Genomic DNA, 22347 nt, shown 5'->3' with positions numbered 1-22347 from the left:
CCAGTAATTCAGCAAATCTGCACGTTTTCCCAGCCGTCACACTGGCTCTCCAAGATGCAAAACCAACAATATTTATTTTTAAAGGTAAAAAAAACTTCAAGTGTACCTGTCATTATAAAAAACTTTTGACATGTCATAGAAAAACTGTGATGCACACTGTATTATCCCCTCACTACAGGGCCCACTATGTGACTCTACTTTGATTTTATATCACTACAGTACCTGCAGGAGCAGTGAGTCCACCAGACATTTGTCCTGCACCTGTACTGTTCCTTTTACTTGTACTTGTAATCCGGCTTGGAAATGTTTGGATAAAACAGGCTTACTCTTCCATACATTTGCCTGTACAGTCTGAAAGCTCTTCGATACCCATCAGATGTCTAAACTATGACTGCAGAGCAGCAATCTGACACTGCCTTTTAGGCGTAGTTTACTCCAGTTAGTGGTATAAGGGTATGACTGATAATGTAAGCCAAGCCAGGCAATTCTCCAGAAGTAGAGTTTACCTATCTGTAAAATTTACCTATCTTTGGCCCACTGAGCAAGTTTTTTAAACTCATCTGCACCTTTAGGCTGCTTTCACACTACGTATATTTCAGTCAGTATAGCAACCAAAAGCAGAGTGGATTAAAAACACAGAAAGGATCTGTTCACACAATGGTGAAATTGAGTGGATGGCCGCCATATAACAGTAAATAACGGCCATTATTTCAATATAACAGCCGTTGTTCTAAAATAACAGCAAATATTTGCCATTAAATGGCGGCCATCCACTCAATTTCAACATTGTGTGAACAGATCCTTTCTGTGTTTTTAATCCACTCCTGGTTTTGGTTGCAATACTGACTGAAATATACATATACTGACTGAAATATACGTAGTGTGAACGCAGCCTAAAGCAGTAGCACATACCTATAGAAAACCTCTCCTGCTATCCATCAACTTTGATGAAACTGAGCAGCAAAACCACACTGGAACTGAGGACAAGGGAGTGGTGCTGTTTCCTGAAGATAGTAGTTATATTTTTTTAAAGCCTACCCAAATAACCCCTTTTAGTAGTGGCAGGAGGCAGTCCCTGCAGGACCGCCTGCCTTGAGTGCCATGTCTCTCTATATATACAGTGGGCCAGACATTTCGGAGTAAATTACTCCCAGTCACTTTTTTTATGCTGTCCGTGTTTCGGAAGGCATGAAACTGCTGACAGATTTTTTTTAAAGTTTTATTTAAATAATTTTGTTCCTAGAGACTGTATCGGTATATGACTTGGCTTTATGCCTGGTGCACAGCAAAGTTGTATACTATGAAGGCAAAAAAAAATGTGTAAAACCCGACAGTATTCCCGCCATATGAATCACAATTATACAAACAAGTCTTCCAGACAAAAATAAGGCATCTTACACTGACATAAATGTTGTGATTTCTTCCCTGTGATCTGGATATATAAACAATATTGTACAGGACCACACAGCAAAACCTTACACATAGCTAAGCACTTAGTAGTTCTATCATTTAAATTTGGTTCATCATTCATTTGGTGCTGACACCAAAATCATCGTTAATCGTTTGCTGTAATTCCACATTAATTTGCTGTAATTCCGTATTCGTTGCCCGGGTGATCGCTAGATCGTCCGGGCAGCCCATAGAGGTGATCGTTGCCTTCTATTAAACGGGACGATTATCGGCCGATATTCGTTTCGTGTAATAGGGCCTTTAGTATAACAAATATGTTGGATTTAAGGCCCTATTCCACCGGACGATTATCGTTTGCATAATCGTTAACGATTAACGATCTCAAATGACCGCTATTGCGAAAGACCTGCAAACGTTCATTCATTTCCATGGAACGATAATCATTACTTATGATCGTAATTGCGATTGTATTTTCTTCGCTATTTATTTGCTATTGGGTTCGTATCTATTGCGAATGACCGAACGATGTCTTATTCAATGCAAACGTTTTGCAAACAAGCAACGATAAAAATAGGTCCAGGTCTTATAAAGCGATCAACGATTTCTCGTTCGGTCGTTAATCGTTAACTGCATTTCAACCAACGATTATCGTTTAGATTCGAACTATTTAACGATAATCTGAACGATAATCGTCCGGTGGAATAGGGCCCTTACAGTATGCTGGATTTTCTTATCTGACATTGTCTCCTAATTTCACTGAAACTCCCTTCTTTCAAACTTCCATTGGTCTTTTGAATACCTTCCCTTAAAGGGACTATTAAGACTTTTCTCCTTATCACTGGGATTCCAGTTTATAATACAGAACTTTACTATCCTTATCTAAGTAGTCTTTTCGTTATATTGTTTAGCCCATTACTTTTCTGGTTGAGCTTAGTAATATAGGCATGACTGTCCTAAAAAGTATGAAAAAGGGCAGAACAGATCCCAATAATGGCTTATTGGAATACTGGAAAGTAAAACGTGTTCCCTAAGCTGATCTACACCTGACAACATGCTTTGCTAGTAGTGTAAGAGCCCCATGGCATGAAGCCAGCTATTCAGCTTGTTATCAGATTCTCTTATTCTGGATTTACATGCTTTATAAACAGGGGCTGGCTGGCAAATTTTAGCCCGGGGGGCAAGTACACAACACTGGCCCATGAGTAGCAGGCTGGCAGCCCATCCTTAAAGGACCACTCTGGCCTCTTACCTCTTACCTATAACATCTTCGGTCCTTCCAGTCATTGGTGACCAAATATCCTACTGTGCCCTGTGAAAGGGTCAGAACTCACTTTCCTGTATAAGTCTATGGGGCGGCTCAGTGATGACACAGAACGGTCCCATAGACAGATGCTAGGAAAGCTGGGTGACCTCTATCATACTGAGTACAAGATGCTGGAAAGCTGGGTGACCTCCATCATACTGAGTATAAGATGCTGTGAAAGCTGGGTGACCTCCATTATACTGAGTATAGGATGGTGGGAAAGCTGGGTGACCTCCATTATACTGAGTATAGGATGGTGGGAAAGCTGGGTGACCTCTATCATACTGAGTATAAGATGCTGTGAAAGCTGGGTGACCTCCATTATACTGAGTATAGGATGGTGGGAAAGCTGGGTGACCTCTATCATACTGAGTATAAGATGCTGGAAAGCTGGGTGACCTCCATCATACTGATTATAAGATGCTGGGAAAGCTGGGTGACCTCCATGATACTAAGTATAAGATGCTGTGAAAGCTGGGTGACCTCCATTATACTGAGTATAGGATGGTGGGAAAGCTGGGTAACCTCCATCATACTGACTACAAGATACTGGGAAAGCTGTGTGACCTCCATCATATTTAGTATAAGATGCTGGGAAAGCTGGGTGACCTCCATCCTACTGAGTATAAGATGGTGGAAAAGCTGGTGACCCCCATAATACTGTGTACAAGATGCTGGAAAGCTGGGTGACCTCCATCATACTAAGTATAAGATGGTGGAAAAGCTGGTGACCCCCATAAAACTGTGTACAAGATGCTGGAAGGCTGGGTGACCTCCATCATACTGAGTATAAGATGGTGGGAAAGCTGGGTGACCTCCATCATACTGAGTATAAGATGGTGGGAAAGCTGGGTGACCTCCATCATTCTGAGTATAAGATGGTGGGAAAGCTGGGTGACCTCCATCATACTGAGTATAAGATGGTGGGAAAGCTGGGTGGCCTCCATCATACTGAGTATAAGATGGTGGGAAAGCTGGGTGACCTCCATCATACTGAGTATAAGATGGTGGGAAAGCTGGGTGACCTCCATTATACTGAGGATAAGATGGTGGGAAAGCTGGGTGACCTCCATTATACTGACTACAAATACAAGATGCTGGGAAAGCTGCCTGACCCTCATTATACTGACTACTACGCAAGATGCTGGGAAAGCTGGGGTTACTGTATTTTTACAATAGTTTATATCACTCGATGTACTTCTGTATATATGTCTCCTCTATGTACTCCTGTGTAGGTCTCCTCTTGTATATATGTATCATCTATATACTTCTGTATATACGTCTCCTCTATGTACTGCTGTATATATGTATCCTCTATGTCCTCCTGTATATATGCCTCCTCTATGTACTCCTGTATATATATATGTATACTCTATGTACTCTTGTATATATATATATGTATCCTCTATGTACTACTGTGTATATGCCTCCCCCTGTATATATGTATCCTCTATGTACTGCTGTATATATGCCTCCCCCTGTATATATGTATCCTCTATGTACTGCTGTATACATGTATCCTCTATTTACTGCTGTATATATGTATCCACTATGTACTCCTGTATATATGTATCCTCTATGCCCTCCTGTATATATGTATCCTCTATGTAGCAGGGACACATGCAGGCAGGGGCATTTCCGGGATAAGCGAGGGGGGGGGGGTAGCGGGACACATGGTGCCTCCATCTAGGTAGAGTGTAGTAGTGGAGGTATAGTGGATAATGGGTGTAGTAGTACAGGTAAAGATGAGGGGTGAGGTAGTACAGGTATAGATATGGGGGGTATTAGTAATACTGATGAGGGGGATTAGTAGTACAGGTATAGATGTGGGCTGTAGTAGTACAGGTAAAGATGAGGGGTGTAGTAGGAATAAAGGTATAGATGAGAGGTGACAGGGGCATACTGGGGGAAACTGGGGCAGCTGGGGATGACTGGGAGAGCTGGGGGTGTACGGGGCAAACTGGGGGGTGAGTGGGGCAGCTGGGGGTGACTGAGGGGGACTGGGGCAAACTGGGGTTGACTTAAGCGGGACTGGGGCAGTTGGAGTTGACTGAATGAGGACTAGGGCAGACTGGGGGTGACTGAAGGGGGACTGGGGCAGACTTGGGCGACTGAGGGGGGACTGGGCAGACTGTGGATGACTGAGAGGGACTGGGGCAGACTGGGGTGACTGGGCAGACTGTGGATGACTGAGGGGGACTGGGGGTGACTCTAGGGGGACTGGGGCAGCTGGGGGTGACAGAGGGGGACTGAGGCAGACTGGGGGTGACTCTAGAGGGATTGGGCAGCTGGGGGTGATTGGGGCAGGAGTGCACATATCCCTCCTCCTCTCACCCCGGCAAACAGGTTCCCCTCCCGGCCACACGTGCAGGTCCCCGGTCTCTGAAGCAGGCCACAGGGACTGTAGAGGTGATAGCGTCACTGCCATTACTGGAGCTGTACAGCGGGATCGGGGGATGCAGATCCCGCTGTTCAGCTCCAGGACCCGAAGCAACGTTATCACCACTACAGTCCCTGCAGCCTCCTCCAGAGACTGGGGACCTGCACGTGTGGCCGGGAGGGGAGCAGGACATGATATGTATAGCTGGGGTAGGTCAGTCGCGGCTCTGTTAGGCGAACTGCCGACCGCCCTGCACCTCACCTCCGGCCCGACACTCCACGCACCGCCGCCCGCCATGCACCTCACCTCCGCGCCGCCTGCTTGACCTGCACCTCTTGCCCGGCCGCCAACCCGTCACTCTACGCTGCTCCACCTGCAATGATTTTTTGTGAAAATTGAATTTACGGTTTTAATCGAAATTGATTCTAACCTTCTGGGCAAATTAATTTGATTAATCGCCCAGCCCTAACTCCTCTGTATGTATGTATCCTCTATGCACCCCTGTATATATGTCTCCTCCTGTATATATGTATCCTCTGTATGTCTCCTCCTGTATATATGTCTCCTCCTGTATGTATGTATCCTCTATGTACCCCTGTATATATGTCTCCTCCTGTATATATGTATCCTCTGTATGTCTCCTCCTGTATATAAGTCTCCTCCTGTATATATGTATCCTCTATGTACCCCTGTATATATGTCTCCTCCTGTATATATGTATCCTCTGTATGTCTCCTCCTGTATATATGTCTCCTCCTGTATATATGTATCCTCTATGTACCCCTCTGTATGTCTCCTCCTGTATATATGTATCCTCTATGTACCCCTCTGTATGTCTCCTCCTGTATATACATATCCTATATGTACCCCTGTATATATGTCTCCTCCTGTATATATGTATCCTCTGTATGTCTCCTCCTGTATATATGTCTCCTCCTGTATATATGTATCCTCTATGTACCCCTGGTAAAGTCCAAGGTTGGAACAGCGGAACCTCCCAGGGATGCACAGTCTCCGTCAGGTGGGCCCACACCTGATACTCAATAGCGAAAAAGAAATGGTGTGGAGACAGCATCCATCCAGTGAAAAAATATTTTTACTTTATTTTAAGCCATTGCATATAAAAAGATTACCGACGTTTCGGCTCTAACACTCCTGAGCCTTTCTCAAGTGTTAGAGCCGAAACGTCGGTAATCTTTTTATATGCAATGGCTTAAAATAAAGTAAAAATATTTTTTCACTGGATGGATGCTGTCTCCACACCATTTCTTTTTCTCTATGTACCCCTGTATATGTCTCCTCCTGTATATATGTATCCTATATGTACCCCTGTATAGATGTATCCTCCTGTATATATGTATCCTCTATGTACCCCTGTATATATGTCTCCTCCTGTATATATGTATCCTCTATGTACCCCTCTGTATGTCTCCTCCTGTATATATGTATCCTATATGTACCCCTGTATAGATGTATCCTCCTGTATATATGTATCCTCTATGTACCCCTGTATATATGTCTCCTCCTGTATATATGTATCCTCTATGTACCCCTCTGTATGTCTCCTCCTGTATATATGTATCCTCTATATACTCCTCAGTATGTCTCCTCTTGTATATATGTATCCTCTATGTACCCCTGTATATATGCCTCCTCCTGTATATATGTATCCTCTATGTACCCCTGTATATATGCTTCCTCCTGTATACATGTATGCTCTATATACTCCTCTGTATGTCTCCTCCTGTATATATGTATCCTCCTGTGTAGGTCTCCTGTATATATGTATCCTCCTGTGTAGGTCTCCTGTATATATGTATCCTCCTGTGTAGGTCTCCTGTGTATATGTATCCTCTATGTCAGGGAGGGGGAACCTTGGCTCTTCAGCTGTTGCAAAACTACAACTCCCATCATCCATGGACAGCCTATCGCTCTCCAGCTATGATGGGAGTTGTAGTTTTGCAGCAGCTGGAGAGCCTTGGTCCCCTCCCCCTGCCCTATGGCCTGCTATGTAGATGTCCTCCTGTGTAGGTACCTGGCTTCCTGCAGACACCATCTTCTCTGTCTTCAGGCTCTTCTAGCCCAGTTGCAGAAGAACCAGCTGGGAGGAGAGAGCGGCCTCTGGTGGCCGGAGGAAGATACTGCCTACAGCAGTTTGCTTTTTACCATAAGCCTCTTAGGCTTATAGAAAGCATAGTGGCCATACAGGGGGCGGGGCTTACCGGCATGGGGGCGGGGCTTCGGCGGCCGCTTCCATCACAGTCCGGATCCACCACAGCCACAGGTAAATATGACTGAAGAGGGCGGGGCTGTAAGCAGGGGAGGCACTGAGGACTCCAGCCAGCTGTCAGCCGCCATGCGGCCCTGACAACTGGGGGAAGACCGGCCCAGGGGGCATATGCCCCCCTGACCCCCGGCCCAGCCCGCCCCTGTTTATAAACCAAGATTAACCCAGTTCACAGCTCCACCACAATGTCATGAAAAATAAACCCTGAAATTATAGGTATAAACTTATGATCATTGTGATCATGGACTCAGATGACTACAACATTATCTATCTGACCACAGAAATAGCAATAGATGAGACGAGTATTTCATGGAAGTTGAGGCAGGAGCATACTAAGGAAAGCATAGACCTGTAGGAGGATATCGTAAGAGTGCTGGAGGTAAGTATAGGCTGTTTACTATTTCTATATAATTGCAACCATACTGTGTAGATACTGTAGATATATAACAGGAAATCCCACGGCACTCCGATGATTCAGGTGAATAAACGTGAATTTATTGTGGTTACATATCACAGCATTCCATGGGCGCACATGGAATGCTGTGATATGTAACCACAATAAATTCACGTTTATTCACCTGAATCATCGGAGTGCCGTGGGATTTCCTGTTATATATTCATCGAGCAGTGGTCAAGTCTTGCCTGCTGGCACCCAACTTTTTGCTAAGTGCTGCTTCTTTTCCTTGGACTAGATAGATAGATAGATAGATAGATAGATAGATAGATAGATAGATAGATTTCCCTAACCAGATAACTCCTTTAAGACCATCATAAGATCCAGAAGGGTAATAGAATTATTACAAATTTTAAATATAAATCCAATGATTTAGTGACATAGGCAAAAATGCATCAGAAATACCATGTGTGAACACAGTCACAGTTTTAGCACCTTTTCCTGGACAAATGTTAGAGCCCTCTCACACAGGGCGACTATTGTGCAGAAAATCGTTGTGTCATTCCAGTTTAAACTATAATTGTACCATGTAATTTTAGGCAGCAATTGAAAAATAGTTTGTGTGCCGTTGATCATTGATTTAGATCTGTCCCTAAAATCATTTGTTAATAATTTGCCAATCGTTTGCTGTAATTCCACATTTGCTTGCTGTAGTTCCGCTTTTGTTCACTAATCGTTCAGTGTAATTCCACATCGTTCATACTTTTGCTGGGATCAGATTGAGAAAAAAACAAGTGGAGGGGCTGTGGTGAAATTGCTTTTTTTTTCTTGTTTAGAAGCCTAGGACTGTGGGAATACTACACCCACAAGCAAACTATTGGTTCACTGACCCAATAGCAGAGCTGGGATCCGATTGAGTAAATGACCGTTGTAACGAATGACTATCATTCTGTTTATTGGTCCGTTTACACAGAACGATTATCGTTGAGCGATAATCTGATTGTGCAAACACAACGAACGATCAAGCGACAAGCGAGAAATTGTTTGTCATGGTCTTTCAACATGTTCTCAAATCGTGGTTGGTCGTTTGTTGAAATTTTGCAGATTGCTTCGCCTAAACAGTCTTTCACCGATTCACCCTATGTGTAAGATGGGCTTAAGCGATCTTAAAACAATCGCAATAATGATTTTTTAAATGTTTCGCTTCGTCTAAACGCTCATTCTTATGAAAATCAAATTATTGCTTCAAAATCGTTAAACGATCGATTGGGCGATATATTGCTCCGTCTGAACGGACCATAATATGGTGAATGATTACAGGTTAACGATAAACAATCTTGTTTGTGATTGTTTATTGTTCATCGCTAAAAATCACTTGGTCTAATCGGACCCTTAGTTTATCTTCAACAGGTTACTGCAGTCCCAGAAAAGGTCAAGTTATTGTATGTTTTAAGGATGGTTGGGTGGTCTTGTGGTAGGCTACTAATTCCCCTCCATCCTTGAAGTTGACTCTAGTAGGGGGCTCATGGGTTGGTGCCATGTAAAATAATTTCAGAAATGCATATTAAAAAACTGTATTTTGTAGACTGAAATCCCGCAGGCAAGTTGTATTAATAGTTGGACTGTTATGGTTCTCTGCTTTTACCATGTCTGCAAGAAAAGGAAATAGTGGAGTTGGCAGCAAGTTGAGAGAGAGGCTCTCCAAACCCATGCTTCTTCCGCTGTGGTATATACTTCCGAAATATGCTGGGAATATATAAGTATATTCTGTAATCCAAACAGCCAGCAGCAGGCTCACAGCATGGAGAGCTCATACATATACAGCAGCTAATCTAACTCGCCTTAACACAAACACACAAGAAATGAAACACCCCACTTCCTGCCTTGGCTTCAATCACAGACACTGCTGGATTTCTATTTATTTTACTTGTTAGGTCCAAACCCATTTAGTTAAGTAAGAATGGTGTAGTAATATAAAGTCATGTGTTATATATGCTACTGTAGCTCTGCTACTTAGCCCAGAGGTGAGATATTAAATATTCAATGGTGGAATGGCCTCTATAAATACATGCACGTTATGCACGTGTAGAACTGAAAGATTTCTACTGGCAGGCTAAAGTGCTTACACGGCATAATCTGATCATGTACACATTACTTTTATTGTCTTGGATTGTTCCTTTCTACACAGTCTCACATTTTTATTATTTTAGCTTTTAATCCCCTGGCTGGGCATGGGCCAGATGCTTCTGTAGGCTACTTGTTGTTAAGCTGAAGCCAATTGATCCATCGATTACTACTGGGCTTGGCCTTTCCTACCAGGAGAGGTCAAAGAGAGAACATACCACTCTGTTTCAGCCCATGCCAGCTACAGACCTGTAGTCGCAGATGCTGCCATTACAGCCTAGTGTATACTCCTATTATAGTCCATGCAAGCCATAGACAACCCCACTGCAGCACACCATTGCAGTTCATAGTCCAAGATAGAATAAGGTGTCTATAGTGAAGTGCCATGCTAGACATCAGTAGTTTATTGTAGAAAATAGATTACATTTAATATAATACTTCTTGTTTTTATTGGGTATCATGCTGTCAACTCTCTGTTCTTCCTCTCATCCTGATGCTAGGACATATCTTGAAAAAAAAATTCTTTCCATTGAAGAGAATGGAATTTTAGTTATTAAATGATAAAAGGATAAAAAGAATTTGGTATTCTGTTTGACTTTCAGAAATGGAATTCTCATGCTTTTTAGGTAATACCCTTTGGAGCACAATTATTTATAAGCTGATAATAAAATATGAGATAAGTCCAATGAGTGACACACACTGAAACTTTCCCACTGATAACCTACATCCCGGTGAAACTCCACTACAAGGATATGGAAGCAAATACTCTCAGAGATTTGTTTAGTACTGCTTAAAATAAAGTAAGCAAAATGCTGCAGGTAAAAAATAATCTATATGAAATAGGATCTGAGGCTTCCAGCTAAGTGGTGACTTTATCAGATAGAACCTGTCATTATAAATAAGTTTTGACATTGAGTTAGAGAGCCGTGGCCATGTAATCGACTCCCTGGTCGATCGCTAATTCCAACACTTTAGCCTCATAGACTCTAATGGGGCTAAAGTGTTGGAAATAGCGACATAGATTGGATCAGATGGCCCCAGCACTCTCTCCCTCGATGTATCTTTGCATCGCATTGAGTCTCAGCAATGAGACCTGCTATGATCAATAACTTTTGACATGGTTGATGACATGCCAAAAGTTATTTAAAATGACAGTGACTCTTTAAAGGGAATATGCCATCAAACAATGACCTGTTATGTAAAAGGTTTTTTTTGCTATTTATAAAATCTTAAAAATTAAAAAAATTACAGTTTTCAGTCTAGTCTTTAGGCCTAAAACTAAGCTGAGGCATGTAAAAGTAGGTTTCAGTAGATGAAGAAGTAGAAGCTCACAGCTCAGACTCCCACTCCCTGTGGAATGACCTGTGAAGTCAGAGTACGCTTAGTAATGTTTCAGATTCATCTCAAGATGACAGGTCCTCTATTGTTTTCTATGTCCATGAGGCTTCCTGTAAAGCATATTTACAGGCAAGATGGAACCCCCATAACAATGTACAAAAAATCTAATATAATTACAATCAGAAAATAGAAAAAGATTAGAAAAAAAGAACATGTTACAGAAACCAGCTCTAATCAGTCAAAAGAAATCCCTTTTAAGAGAGCTTATACTACACCTGCCTGATCATTTAATGTTATAAAATGTGAGATTTTACTCATTGAGAGCATGCTCCACTTGATAACTGCCCCTCTCCCTTCCCGTTGGTGTCAACACTGTATAGAAAGATGCTGGTTTCATGATATTTATTTTTTTTTATGGATAGGCACTATGGCTATTTGTCAATTTTGACATTCTCTTGACCTTCTTTGTATCTTTTTTGCAACTCAGATATGCAATTTTCCCTGTAAGCCCCAATAAACATCTGGAAAGGTTGACTTGATGTTTTGAAGTTCAGGTTCACTAAAAATTTCCACCTAATCCATTGCTCAATTTTTTAAATAAGCATAGTAGGATGGGAGTGCAACTGGTAGGTGTGGTTTGGAAAAGTCAATGGTTAAAATGCTGTATTGGGACACAAGCAGCATTGTCTTCTTCCCAGAACTGCTAAATAGGTATTTAAAGCGACTCTGTACCCACAATCTGACCCCCTCCCCAAACCACTTGTACCTTTGAATAGCTGATTTTAATCCAAGATCTGTCCTGCGGTCCGTTTGGCAGGTGATGCAGTTATTGTCCTAAAAAACAACTTTTAAACTTACAGCCCTGTGCCCTACGGGCGTGGCTTAGAATATCTGTGCCCTAACTTTGCACCACCCCTCAGTCCCTCCTCCCCACCCTCTTCATCATTAGGAATGCCACTGGAACATTTTCTCCATGCTGAACATTTGCACAGGTGTCTTAACGATCCAGCCCATGTGCGGGGCTAAACAGGTGGTGAATAGGAGGCAATCTGCCTGGAGCATTCCTAATGATGAGGAGGGTGGGGAGGAGGGACAGATAGGTTGTTCCAGCCTAATGCATACAAAATATAGGCCACTCCCGTAGGGCAGGGGGCTGACAGTTTAAAGGTTGTTTTTTAGGACAATAACTGCATCACCTGCTGAACGAACCCCAGGACAGATCTTGGATTAAAAGCAGCTATCTGAAGGTACAAGTGGATTGGGGGGGTCAGATTGTGGGTACAGAGTCGCTTTAATAGACACACCTATTAGATTGAAGAAAAAATATAACACCCGCAACATTTATCAAAGTGGCTTAGTAGCCCAGTGTTATAATTGTGAGCCTTTTTTCCCATTCTTTCATATATTTTAGCACTTATTGCAGCATTCCCTCTAACGCCTTCCATTGGTCCCTGCCATTGTATATTTCAAGTGACAACAAAAAAAATTGTGCTTATGTGGGTAAAGCATAAGTTTATTACCTTGACCATAATACTTTTAGCATGATATTAGTAATTTACTGCATAATATTTTAGTGTATATGACCCGAGCAAACCCAATGTCTAATGGGTGTTTTCTTTTTCCATGCCCAATCCTCACTAGTCTGAAGGCTGAAGAAATAAGAAGGAAAAATCTGCTGTGAAATGTGGCATGCTTCAGCAAGACAAAGTCTCCTTTATCCTGGAAAAGATTGAGCTTTGCTGTGTCATTTATCTATCATAAATGGGAAACAGAGATTCTAGTTATTATTCCATATGCTGTAGAGTTTATAGAATATGTAAAGTATGATTATGGGGCACTGTTCTATGTGAGTACACAGCTTGATCAGCAAAAATATAATTTGCCAATTCCCAGGGACTGCCAGTCTACAATGTCTCAATGGGTGTGCTGAGCTATTATCTTCAGTGCACAAAGTAATCTTATATTTGACTTATAAATGTATAATTTTATGCCTCTATAAGGTGATAGTTAAAAAAATTACATTAAGGCCACGTTACTTCTTAGGGTCCTTATATACGGGTTGATTACCGCCCAGGAACATCACTAGAGATGCTCCTATAGCTAATAATCGGCCTGTGTAAAAGGTGCAGCAATCAGCCGAATACCAATTATCATCTGATCGCAAATTTGTGTGGTGTCCCACTGCTTGTGCACTTTTCGTAAAGCTTTTTCTCTCAAGTTAAACAAAGTGGTGGATGAAATATACAGTTGCACAGCTGAAGGAAGCAACAGGGTTAAAGTTATTTATACCATGTGTTATGTGCTGACCACTAGGAGGTGCTCTTTGTCCTATCCTCTTTTGCCTTTCTTCTGCACACCCACCACTCACAGGCAGGCACACAAAAAGTCCCCTGTAAGAGGAGTGCAAGTTAGTTCTAGGTCTCATTTTCAGTAAGAGACAATACAAAGCAAATCGTTCCTGCAGAAGCTAAGCCAGTGCCTGGCTTATGCCAGGACCCCTGTCAGGGACACAGTCAGTTGAGTCTAGCTACCAGAGTGAGCAGATGCAGCAAGAGACCAACATTTCTTCTTAAGTAACTACCACTTAAACTATGCAGTGCTAAGCACCAGCAAGGGAGAGTAGTCACCAAGGAACACCCTAGACCATGCCAGGAACATGTCAAGAAAGTGCATGACAAACTCCTGAATAGATAGGAGCTGATCTCAGTAGGACACAGCTACCAGTAAAGTAAAGGTCTACGTATCCTAGTGTGCAGGTAACTGGGATACCTAGCTACACCCAGATAACCATGCTACCCTACTGGGATGGGTTCTACGATACCAGAAAGCAGAAGGCGGTCAGACACAGTCTAAACATGAGTACGAGTATCACTTCACTACTACAGATACCTATCCAGGTTCTGGCAGGGTACAAGCACTACTACAACTACTTCTTCAACTTCTCTAAAGCACCTACAGTACCTCAAGCACTAAGTTCAACACTAAAGTCTGTATCAAGATTATCATCTGTAAAACGTGTACTGTACCACTGGTAAAATGTCTTACAGTAAAGCTGTTCTATTTTTATACCAACGCACGGGACTTTATCTCTACTCGCACCTGCACCTATACACACACTACCGGACACCTTGGGGTTTTTTTTTCCACTTCTGTGGGTGGTGGCACTGACAATCCGTTTGGGTCAGTTGCCACTCGAGGTTGCCGTGACAAGAGCCCAAGGGACCCACAACAACCCGGAAGGCTACTGACCATTTTAGGGAATACAGCCAGCTATACACAACAAAGCAGGTCCTTTTGTGCTGGACTAGCACTGGCGTCACAATATACAATCAGTGACTGAGCTCACAACAGACTTGGGCACCACATTTGTGCCTGCTCAAAAGTTTTTCTTTATTGGCCACACATCTTAATGTGTACACAGGGGTTTGTGTGTACAGGAAAGATAAAGAAAAACTGACAGCACATGTACATATGTACATATCTGTGCTGCCAGTTTCCAGATCACAAGAAGCAGTCTATACTTACCACGCTGCTTGTGATTCAGCATCAGGTTTTCTGGTTCTCCGACCCCTGCTGTAACTTCAGGCTACCACCTCCTCCGGAATGATTGACATCCAGAGGAGGTAGGACCTGAAGACACAGGCGGCTGGAGAACCAAAGAGCCAGATGCCATTATCACAAGCAGCGTGGTAAGTATAAACTGCTTTTTTTCATCTGGAAATCCAGATTTTTGATCAAGGGCTGCGGGAATCATACAAGAATCGTTCATGCAGCCCATCTGCTCGATTTCTTGTACCATGTAAGGCTACGTTCACACGTAGCAAAACTAACTCATATTGGGAGTCTATGGGAGGCACACGCTGCTGCTCTCCCCATGCTGAAGAATGAACAAGTTCATTCTTTAGCGCGGAGAGACGATGTGAGAACAGCAGCGGGCGCCTCCCATAGACTCCCATTATGAGAGGGAGGCTAACGGCATTCCGCTAGTTTTGCTACGTGTTAATGGGGCCTTAAGGCACCACAAACAAGCCGCCGTTCTTACTGATCGACGCTTCCATTAGAGATGTCATGGATGTCTCATCTGCGTGTCTAAAAGGAACCTTAGAGTATGTCTACATCTATTATTGTCACTGTCACTTGTGTACATTGCAAAAATAGCATGGAGGTAGTCTGACATTTGGCACTACGTGGGATAGCATGGTAGACTGCGCTACCACCTTACTATAATAATCCATTGTATATGAAGTAATGACATTAAAGGGGTTATCCAGCGAAAATCTTTTTCTTTCAAATCAACTGGTGTCAGACAATTATATATATTTGTAATTTACTTAAAAAAATCTCAAGTCTTCACATACTTATTAGCTGCTGTATGTCCTGAAGATAATATTGTTTTATTTTCAGTCTGACACAGTGCTCTCTGCTGCCATCTCTGGCCCGAGACAGGAACTCTCTAGAGAAGGAGAGGCTTTCTATGGGAATCCTCATAGAAAACCTCTCCTGCTCTGGACAGTTCCCGTCTCAGCCAGAGATGTCAGCAGAGAGCACTGTGTCAGACTGAAAATAAAACAACACTTCCTGCATGACATGTCGTAGCTAATAAGTATGGTAAGACTTGAGATTTTATAATAGAAGTAAATTACAAATCTATATAACTTTCTGACACCAGTTGATCTGAAAGAAAAAGATTTTCGCTGGACAACCCCTTTAAGAGATGTGAACATATCCTCACTCATTTCATTCATTGTTTATTTATGATGTGATGTATAACATCTTGGTCCAAAAAATATTCATCTTATGTAAAGTAAAGAATAAGGGCCCTTGTACACTAGTAGACTATGGGCTGTACAGGCCTGTCCTATGGCAGAATTATTGCCGCAAAAGGCCACAGGTACGATCCAGCAATCATTGGTGCAGCTCTGCCTGCACAGCTGTCGGGCCTTGTAATAGGCTCTGGATATGGCAGGACCTCAAGACATCAATGTTTGGTTGCATGTGAATCGCTGTAAAATTGCAGGATTACCATGAAGCAGCCTCCATGCTTTTCTATAAGAAAAAAGGTCATAATTAGGGATGGTCCGAACCTGGTTCGGTTTGAGTTCGTAAGAACCCGAACTCTCGGAAATGATTCCCGCTGTCTGCCTGCTCCATGGAGAGGGTGGATACAGCGGGAGGACCGCCTGGAAAACTGGGATACTTCCATAGCCATAGGCGGTATCCCAGTTTTCCAGGTGGTCCTCCCCAGGGGCGGATTAACTTTACCATAGGCCCCGGGCTGTTCACCAATCCTGGGCCCCCCCAACCCACTGTAACTATGGCGGCAATAGCCTGGCGTTCATAGTACAGTATAGATAATGCGGTTCAGGGAAGAAACAGAGTGCTGCACCTCACACCTATGGCTGATACTAGTGCCGCTAGGCTAAAATAAAAAACACATCAGAATTTTGTGTATGAATTGATCAAGCCATACTGCCCCATGTACCTCGTGCCGGTATCTGATACACATGGGTCCCTACACTAAGTCCACACCGTGCCAGTCAGTGGCCACCAACCCCGCAGGCGTGCACAGCCAGGGAACGGGGGCCATGGGACGGCCCTGCGACCCCCATGCCACAGGACCAGACCCAAAAACACCACACCAGAACCCGGCCAGCACCGCCGGCGGAGAAGGTCGCCCCCAAACAGCACAAGTCTGGATAAGGCATTACACTCACCATAGCTGCAGCAAACAGAATGGGAAAAAACAGGAGGGATTAAAACCAGTATAGATAATGTCATGATGTCCTGATTTGTGCAAAATTGCCATAAAAAAACTGTGATTTTTTTGCAAATCATGGCGGAAGTGTAGCCAGGAGACAGTACACCACTGAAAGTATAAGTCTTTTTGGGTGGTCATGGGCCCCCCAGAACGCCCGGAACGCCCCTATTACAATCCACTACTGGTCCTCCCGCTGTATCCACCCGCTGCACGGAGCGGACAGACAGCAGGAATCTGATGCCAAGCATTCGGGTTCATACGAACCCAAACCTCAGCAAGTTCGGACCATCCCTAGTCATAATCCACCCTAAAACCAGCGTCAGACCTGGTCTGATTCTACAACTCACTTGCAGTGGAGCATTGCTGTGTATACGGTTTCTGAAGGCATGGTGCTCTTTTTTGTTATGGCATATATCCAAGTCAATTGTCCTAACGGTGAGGAAAGTAAACTTCATCCTCAAAACTACTGGTGTTGTGAGAAGTTATGTAGTGCAAGAAAAGATGGCACCTACACAATGATTGCAGCCCAAGCCAAACAGTCTGAGTTTACTGTCGTGAGGGTAATACCACCCTTCTCTCCGGCGATAGATGAGAAGGGCGTGTGGGGGGTGAACTCAACCCAGGTTTGCCCATACTGGTTGTTGGTGGTGATTTTATTTATTATCAGCTGGACAGCTTATAGCGAGTGAACTAGTTAGTTCATAACTAGAGATGAGCAAACCGGGTTCGGGTTCGAGTCCATCCGAACCCGAACTTTCGGCATTTGATTAGCAGTGGCTGCTGAACTTGGATAAAGCTCTAAGGTTGTCTGGAAAACATGGATACAGCCAATGACTATATCCATGTTTTCCACAGAGCCTTAGGGCTTTATCCAACTTCAGCAGCCACCTCTAATCAAATGCCGAAAGTTCGGGATCGTATGGACTCGAGCATGCTCAAGGTTCGCTTATCTCTATTCCTAACTCATTTAAACAAATCAGACAAATCCAGATATTTCATGCTGTTGGTCAGCACATGCTCTTCCCTTATAACATGTGCTCAGATTTCCGTAACTAACACATTCTGTTTATTTCCGCAGTTAGTAAGATATACGGAAATATAATGCACCTAAACAACCCTGCATCTGTCTAAACATCGCCTTGTCCTGATTTCTATTAACAAAAATAATGAGGGTTATAGTGCTTCCTATGTCCTCATTGAAACCTCCATATGTAGTTTACATTTGGTAGAAAACAATCACTTAATGCAAAGATGGAGCTGTAATTCTAATGCGGAGGAAAGTTTTTACATTTCCAAAGTGTTTTATCAAAGCTTGTTGACATTGTGCATTAAAACGGCGTGTCTTAATGGGGGCTTGGAGCATTCTTGAGCAGTCGTTTCATTGTGTAAGACACACACCTGGCTCAACATGCATAGGCTGCAGTGTAATGAAATCATAGTATGCCTTCGTAGGTCACGCTACCAGGCCCGACTGTAACTGTGTGTGTTTTGGCAATGATTCAATCAAACCAAGTCTGTCTCACGCGACCCTCCTCCAGTCTTGGGAATTCAGGGTTTCAGTATGAATACTATAGGAGCTATTACTGGCTTTAAGTAGCACGTTTTCTGGTCTTTTTGCTTCCAGTGCCAAATAGTCTGGAAAGAGACATTTATAACAGGGTGTGGCTGTCTTTCATCACCTTGTAGCTTTTAAGTTGAGGTCTTTGATTTCTTTAGAAGCTGAAATTCAGCTGAGGATTTGTACTCCCATTTTATAAGCCAGGTCTGGGCTATGGGCCGATTTAGCAACAAATCAGACGGCAAAACAATCATTTCAGTATTCGTTTTTCCCCTTGTGCTTTATTACATCTCAAACACTAGACAAAGTTTCCGACAGACGTTTCTTCCTTTCTTGTTACATTAACAGCCACGTTATGGGTTTAATTTGCATTCTTCACCAGTGTAACGTCCAGACTGTACAGTCTGTACTTTGCTTTGATGTGCCCATGTGCAGGCAGATGTACAGTCCAGACCATTCTTGCACTGGACACGTTTTACGAGAAGATGGCCACATGAAATGTTCTATTGCGTCCTTAATTAATCTCTATCTGCAATCGCCAAAATTATCCAACAGCAACGGTCACAGACACATTAGCTACTTATTCTACAAGCAGATCTCTAAACTTTAGACCTAGTGACAAAGACGTAAGCAGCCAACACTTAAACAGGGCAAATGACGTGGTCTGGTTTTACAGTACAATAGAAGTTCTGCCCCCTAGCATGTTAACTTCAATACTGTAGCTGCAAAGAGAAGAATGATTGTAATCTTGTCATCATCAAAATACAAATAGCATCTGGACTTGATCATATATTTATTGGAATATGTATGACTATGTGAAGACAGCTCTAACTTGCCTAATTCGAATGGCAGCCAATACAATAATACAGGTTTGTCCAATGGTGTGATAGCCCCAGACAAGGTACAATACATATAGGGGGGACATTTATGAATGTTATGGCATGGGCGTACGGCAGGGAGAAGGCACAGATTTGCCTCTTCTCCCTGGCATATACCTGCTGTATCCCCCGCTTACCTGATGGTTGGGCGGGGGGTGCACGCCAAGGAGGGTAGTAGGCGTGGCCTCCTGCACCTCATTTACCATGATTTACGCCTGCTTGTAGATTTGTTGGGTCCGGGTGCACGGACGGCAGATTTCTGGCATGTGCCTGTTAGTGAATCCTGCTGGGAAAAAGAGAACGGGCCTCATTTAAGATCGGCATACAAGAACGCTGGTCTTGGTAAATTGCCCCCATAGTTACTAGAGAATACTCCATAACAGGTGTCATCGATTTCTTTCCTAAAAAATACAGGTAACCACTGTGCGACCAATATTTTAATCAAGCCTGGATTAACCATTGTCTCTGGCATTGCTATTTTCTCTGTTGGGTGGTCACGTCTAGACCCCTTCCCACCTTGCTAATTCCTCGCCCTGGCTTGGTCATATTACATTAGCACAGAACCGTGGTCATTGTAGTCCCAGACATTGCCATGTGATTTCACTAGACTGTCTGAATGTCAGCTTTTGCCTGCCTGCTCTTTTAACAGCCACACAGTCCACATACTAGAGACTGCACATGTTAGCAATGTAGCCAATAAATGATCTCTATGAAAAGAATTTCTATGTCCCGTCTCTAGTTTCTGGATTGTGCGGCTATTAATTCAGGAGGCATAAATCGACACTTACTCATTCTTGTGAAATCACATGTCAGAGACTGCAGTGGCCATGGTTTTGTGCTAATGTAGCATGGCCAAGGGGGTGAACCCTCAGAAGGGTGAAGAGGTGACCATCCTGGAGAAGAAATGGCAATGCAGTAAATAACGTTTTACTCATGGGGGGCAACAGGATTGTCAGTTCTAGTATTTACACAGTTCAGAAAGCTTGATGGTTACAAGACACAGTACTTGTCATACAAACAGTAGCAGTTCTAGGTGGCTGGTGGTTGGCTGCCATCTTATGCTATCCCCACTTGTGGCCTGATACAAAAAGGGGTGTGACCTCGGTTAAAGGAACATGGTCTAACCTGATTGATTCTGCTCCGAAACATGCGCCAAAATCTGTCTGGTGCACTTCATGCAAAGTAATGGTTGGTTTAAATTTAGAGTAGATGCCTTTATGCGCAAAGATATATCAAAGGTCCTGCGTCACACTGATGAATCTGGCGCACTTGAATTGGGACTTGCGATATTTTACAGCAAAAAGAAATTGTACAGATTGTTACCATCGGTTTTTGATGCAGACTTAGACTAGGTTCACACTGGTTTTTGCTGTCCATTTAACATATAGGTTTAAAGGAATAAAGGATAGTAAAAACTGACCAAACTGCTATGTATCTAAGAAGCACCAACCAAGCAATGGGGGGCATAAGAAATAACAGTCTTTTTTTTCCCCTTGCAGGATGTGAATCCCCATCTGGGCTGACTGTGGAAAAATCCACAACTGTGGTGGATAAAGTGTTTGATACCTTGAGGGATCTTACCAGGATTCGTTCACACTTGAAGTTATTCAGTTCTGTTCATGTACCTGGTAGCAATATACAACAGGTGAGTACGTCATTACAATCTTTCCTAGAAGTTTGTCAAATACAGTACTTTAGATTTAGAATCTCCTTCATTATTGTTGTACATTATAATTCTGGAGATGACATGTCAATTGACATGAATTAACATGTCAAATTTTTGGGTGGATTTCTGCAGCGAATATCATTGAGTTTAGGGGACGGGTGGAACTTAAAGTGAAGGGCGTGTGGCAGAATCCGCTTGAAGTCTCTGCGCGTATTCCGTAGTGTGTATGTACCCTTCATGTAAAAAAGCCGTGTAGTAAAGCTTTCACACAGGACTGAAATTCTGCAGATTTGGTGCATATTCTTTCATTCACTTTAAGTGAAGTAAAAATCTACAACAAGTCTTTAACATGCCTGTTTGGCCCCTTTACACGGCCCAATGGAAGGCATCTCATGTGCACCGATCGTTGAGATCAGCACTCGTTTGCAGAGCCTTTATAAGGTTTGATTAATCATACTGCAATCGTTCGTGCGGCCTGTGTAAACAGGGAGATGTGTGGCTAATAACATTAATGTACATAGCCACCGAAAAGATTCAGCAAATGCTTGTTATTTGGGTCGATTATCAGATAAATAAGCATTCCTACAAGGCCCGAAGATCGCCTGGAAAATAAAGATACATCCATAGGCTGTATCCATGTTTTCTAGGACTGTATCCATGTTTTCCAAGCGGTCCTCATGCTGTCTCCCACCTTCTCCACAGAGTGGGCAGACAGCGAGATTCAAAAGCCGATTGTTCTGTTTTGTATGACGCTAAACAAAGCCTGCTTCGCTCATCTATACTCACTACCAATAAACGGCCCATGTAAATTTGGTGCTGGCGGGACTTCAGTAAAAAACCTAATCCAAGCCCCTGTACTGTGTACAGTTTGCTCTGTTTAATGTGCGGACCAGCACCAAACCCTTAGAGCTGCAACTATGCCACATTTTACCCGCAGCGGCTGGTGGGGAGCTGTGGGAAATTCGAGGACTCAGAGGGAGCTGCAATAGGGATGAGGCAGAGGTCCTGCGATGCTGTCCAGCAAGTTTATGGTAAGTCCGCTGCTGGTCCACTGCCATATGACTAAAGTCCCAAACCGACTGGGCCATCTTGTCTGATCACTGGCAGAAAAAAGGTTGCTGTAGAAAACGCCCTGATGCTGGATGCCAGTGGCTTGTATGTTCCTCTGCACACACTGTCTTAATGCTATTAATCTCAGGGTCTTGTTTTCTGGGCTGGGACCCCCCAGCTCAGAGGAAGCAACCCTTTGCT

General features: G+C 43.2%; 1 protein-coding gene across 1 annotated transcript in view; it reads left to right on the top strand.

The window, feature by feature from the left end:
• The window catches only part of SCFD2 (sec1 family domain containing 2), a 398883-nt gene that overhangs the window by 301663 nt on the left and 74873 nt on the right, over positions 1-22347 (top strand). Inside the window, 1 exon segment of the mRNA XM_069977619.1 lies at positions 20930-21075. Coding sequence (XP_069833720.1) covers positions 20930-21075 — 146 coding nt within the window.

This window comes from Dendropsophus ebraccatus, chromosome 7, assembly GCF_027789765.1.
Source record: "Dendropsophus ebraccatus isolate aDenEbr1 chromosome 7, aDenEbr1.pat, whole genome shotgun sequence".
In the NCBI taxonomy this organism is placed as follows: Eukaryota; Metazoa; Chordata; class Amphibia; order Anura; family Hylidae; genus Dendropsophus; species Dendropsophus ebraccatus.
This window is presented reverse-complemented; position numbering and strand designations above follow the sequence as displayed.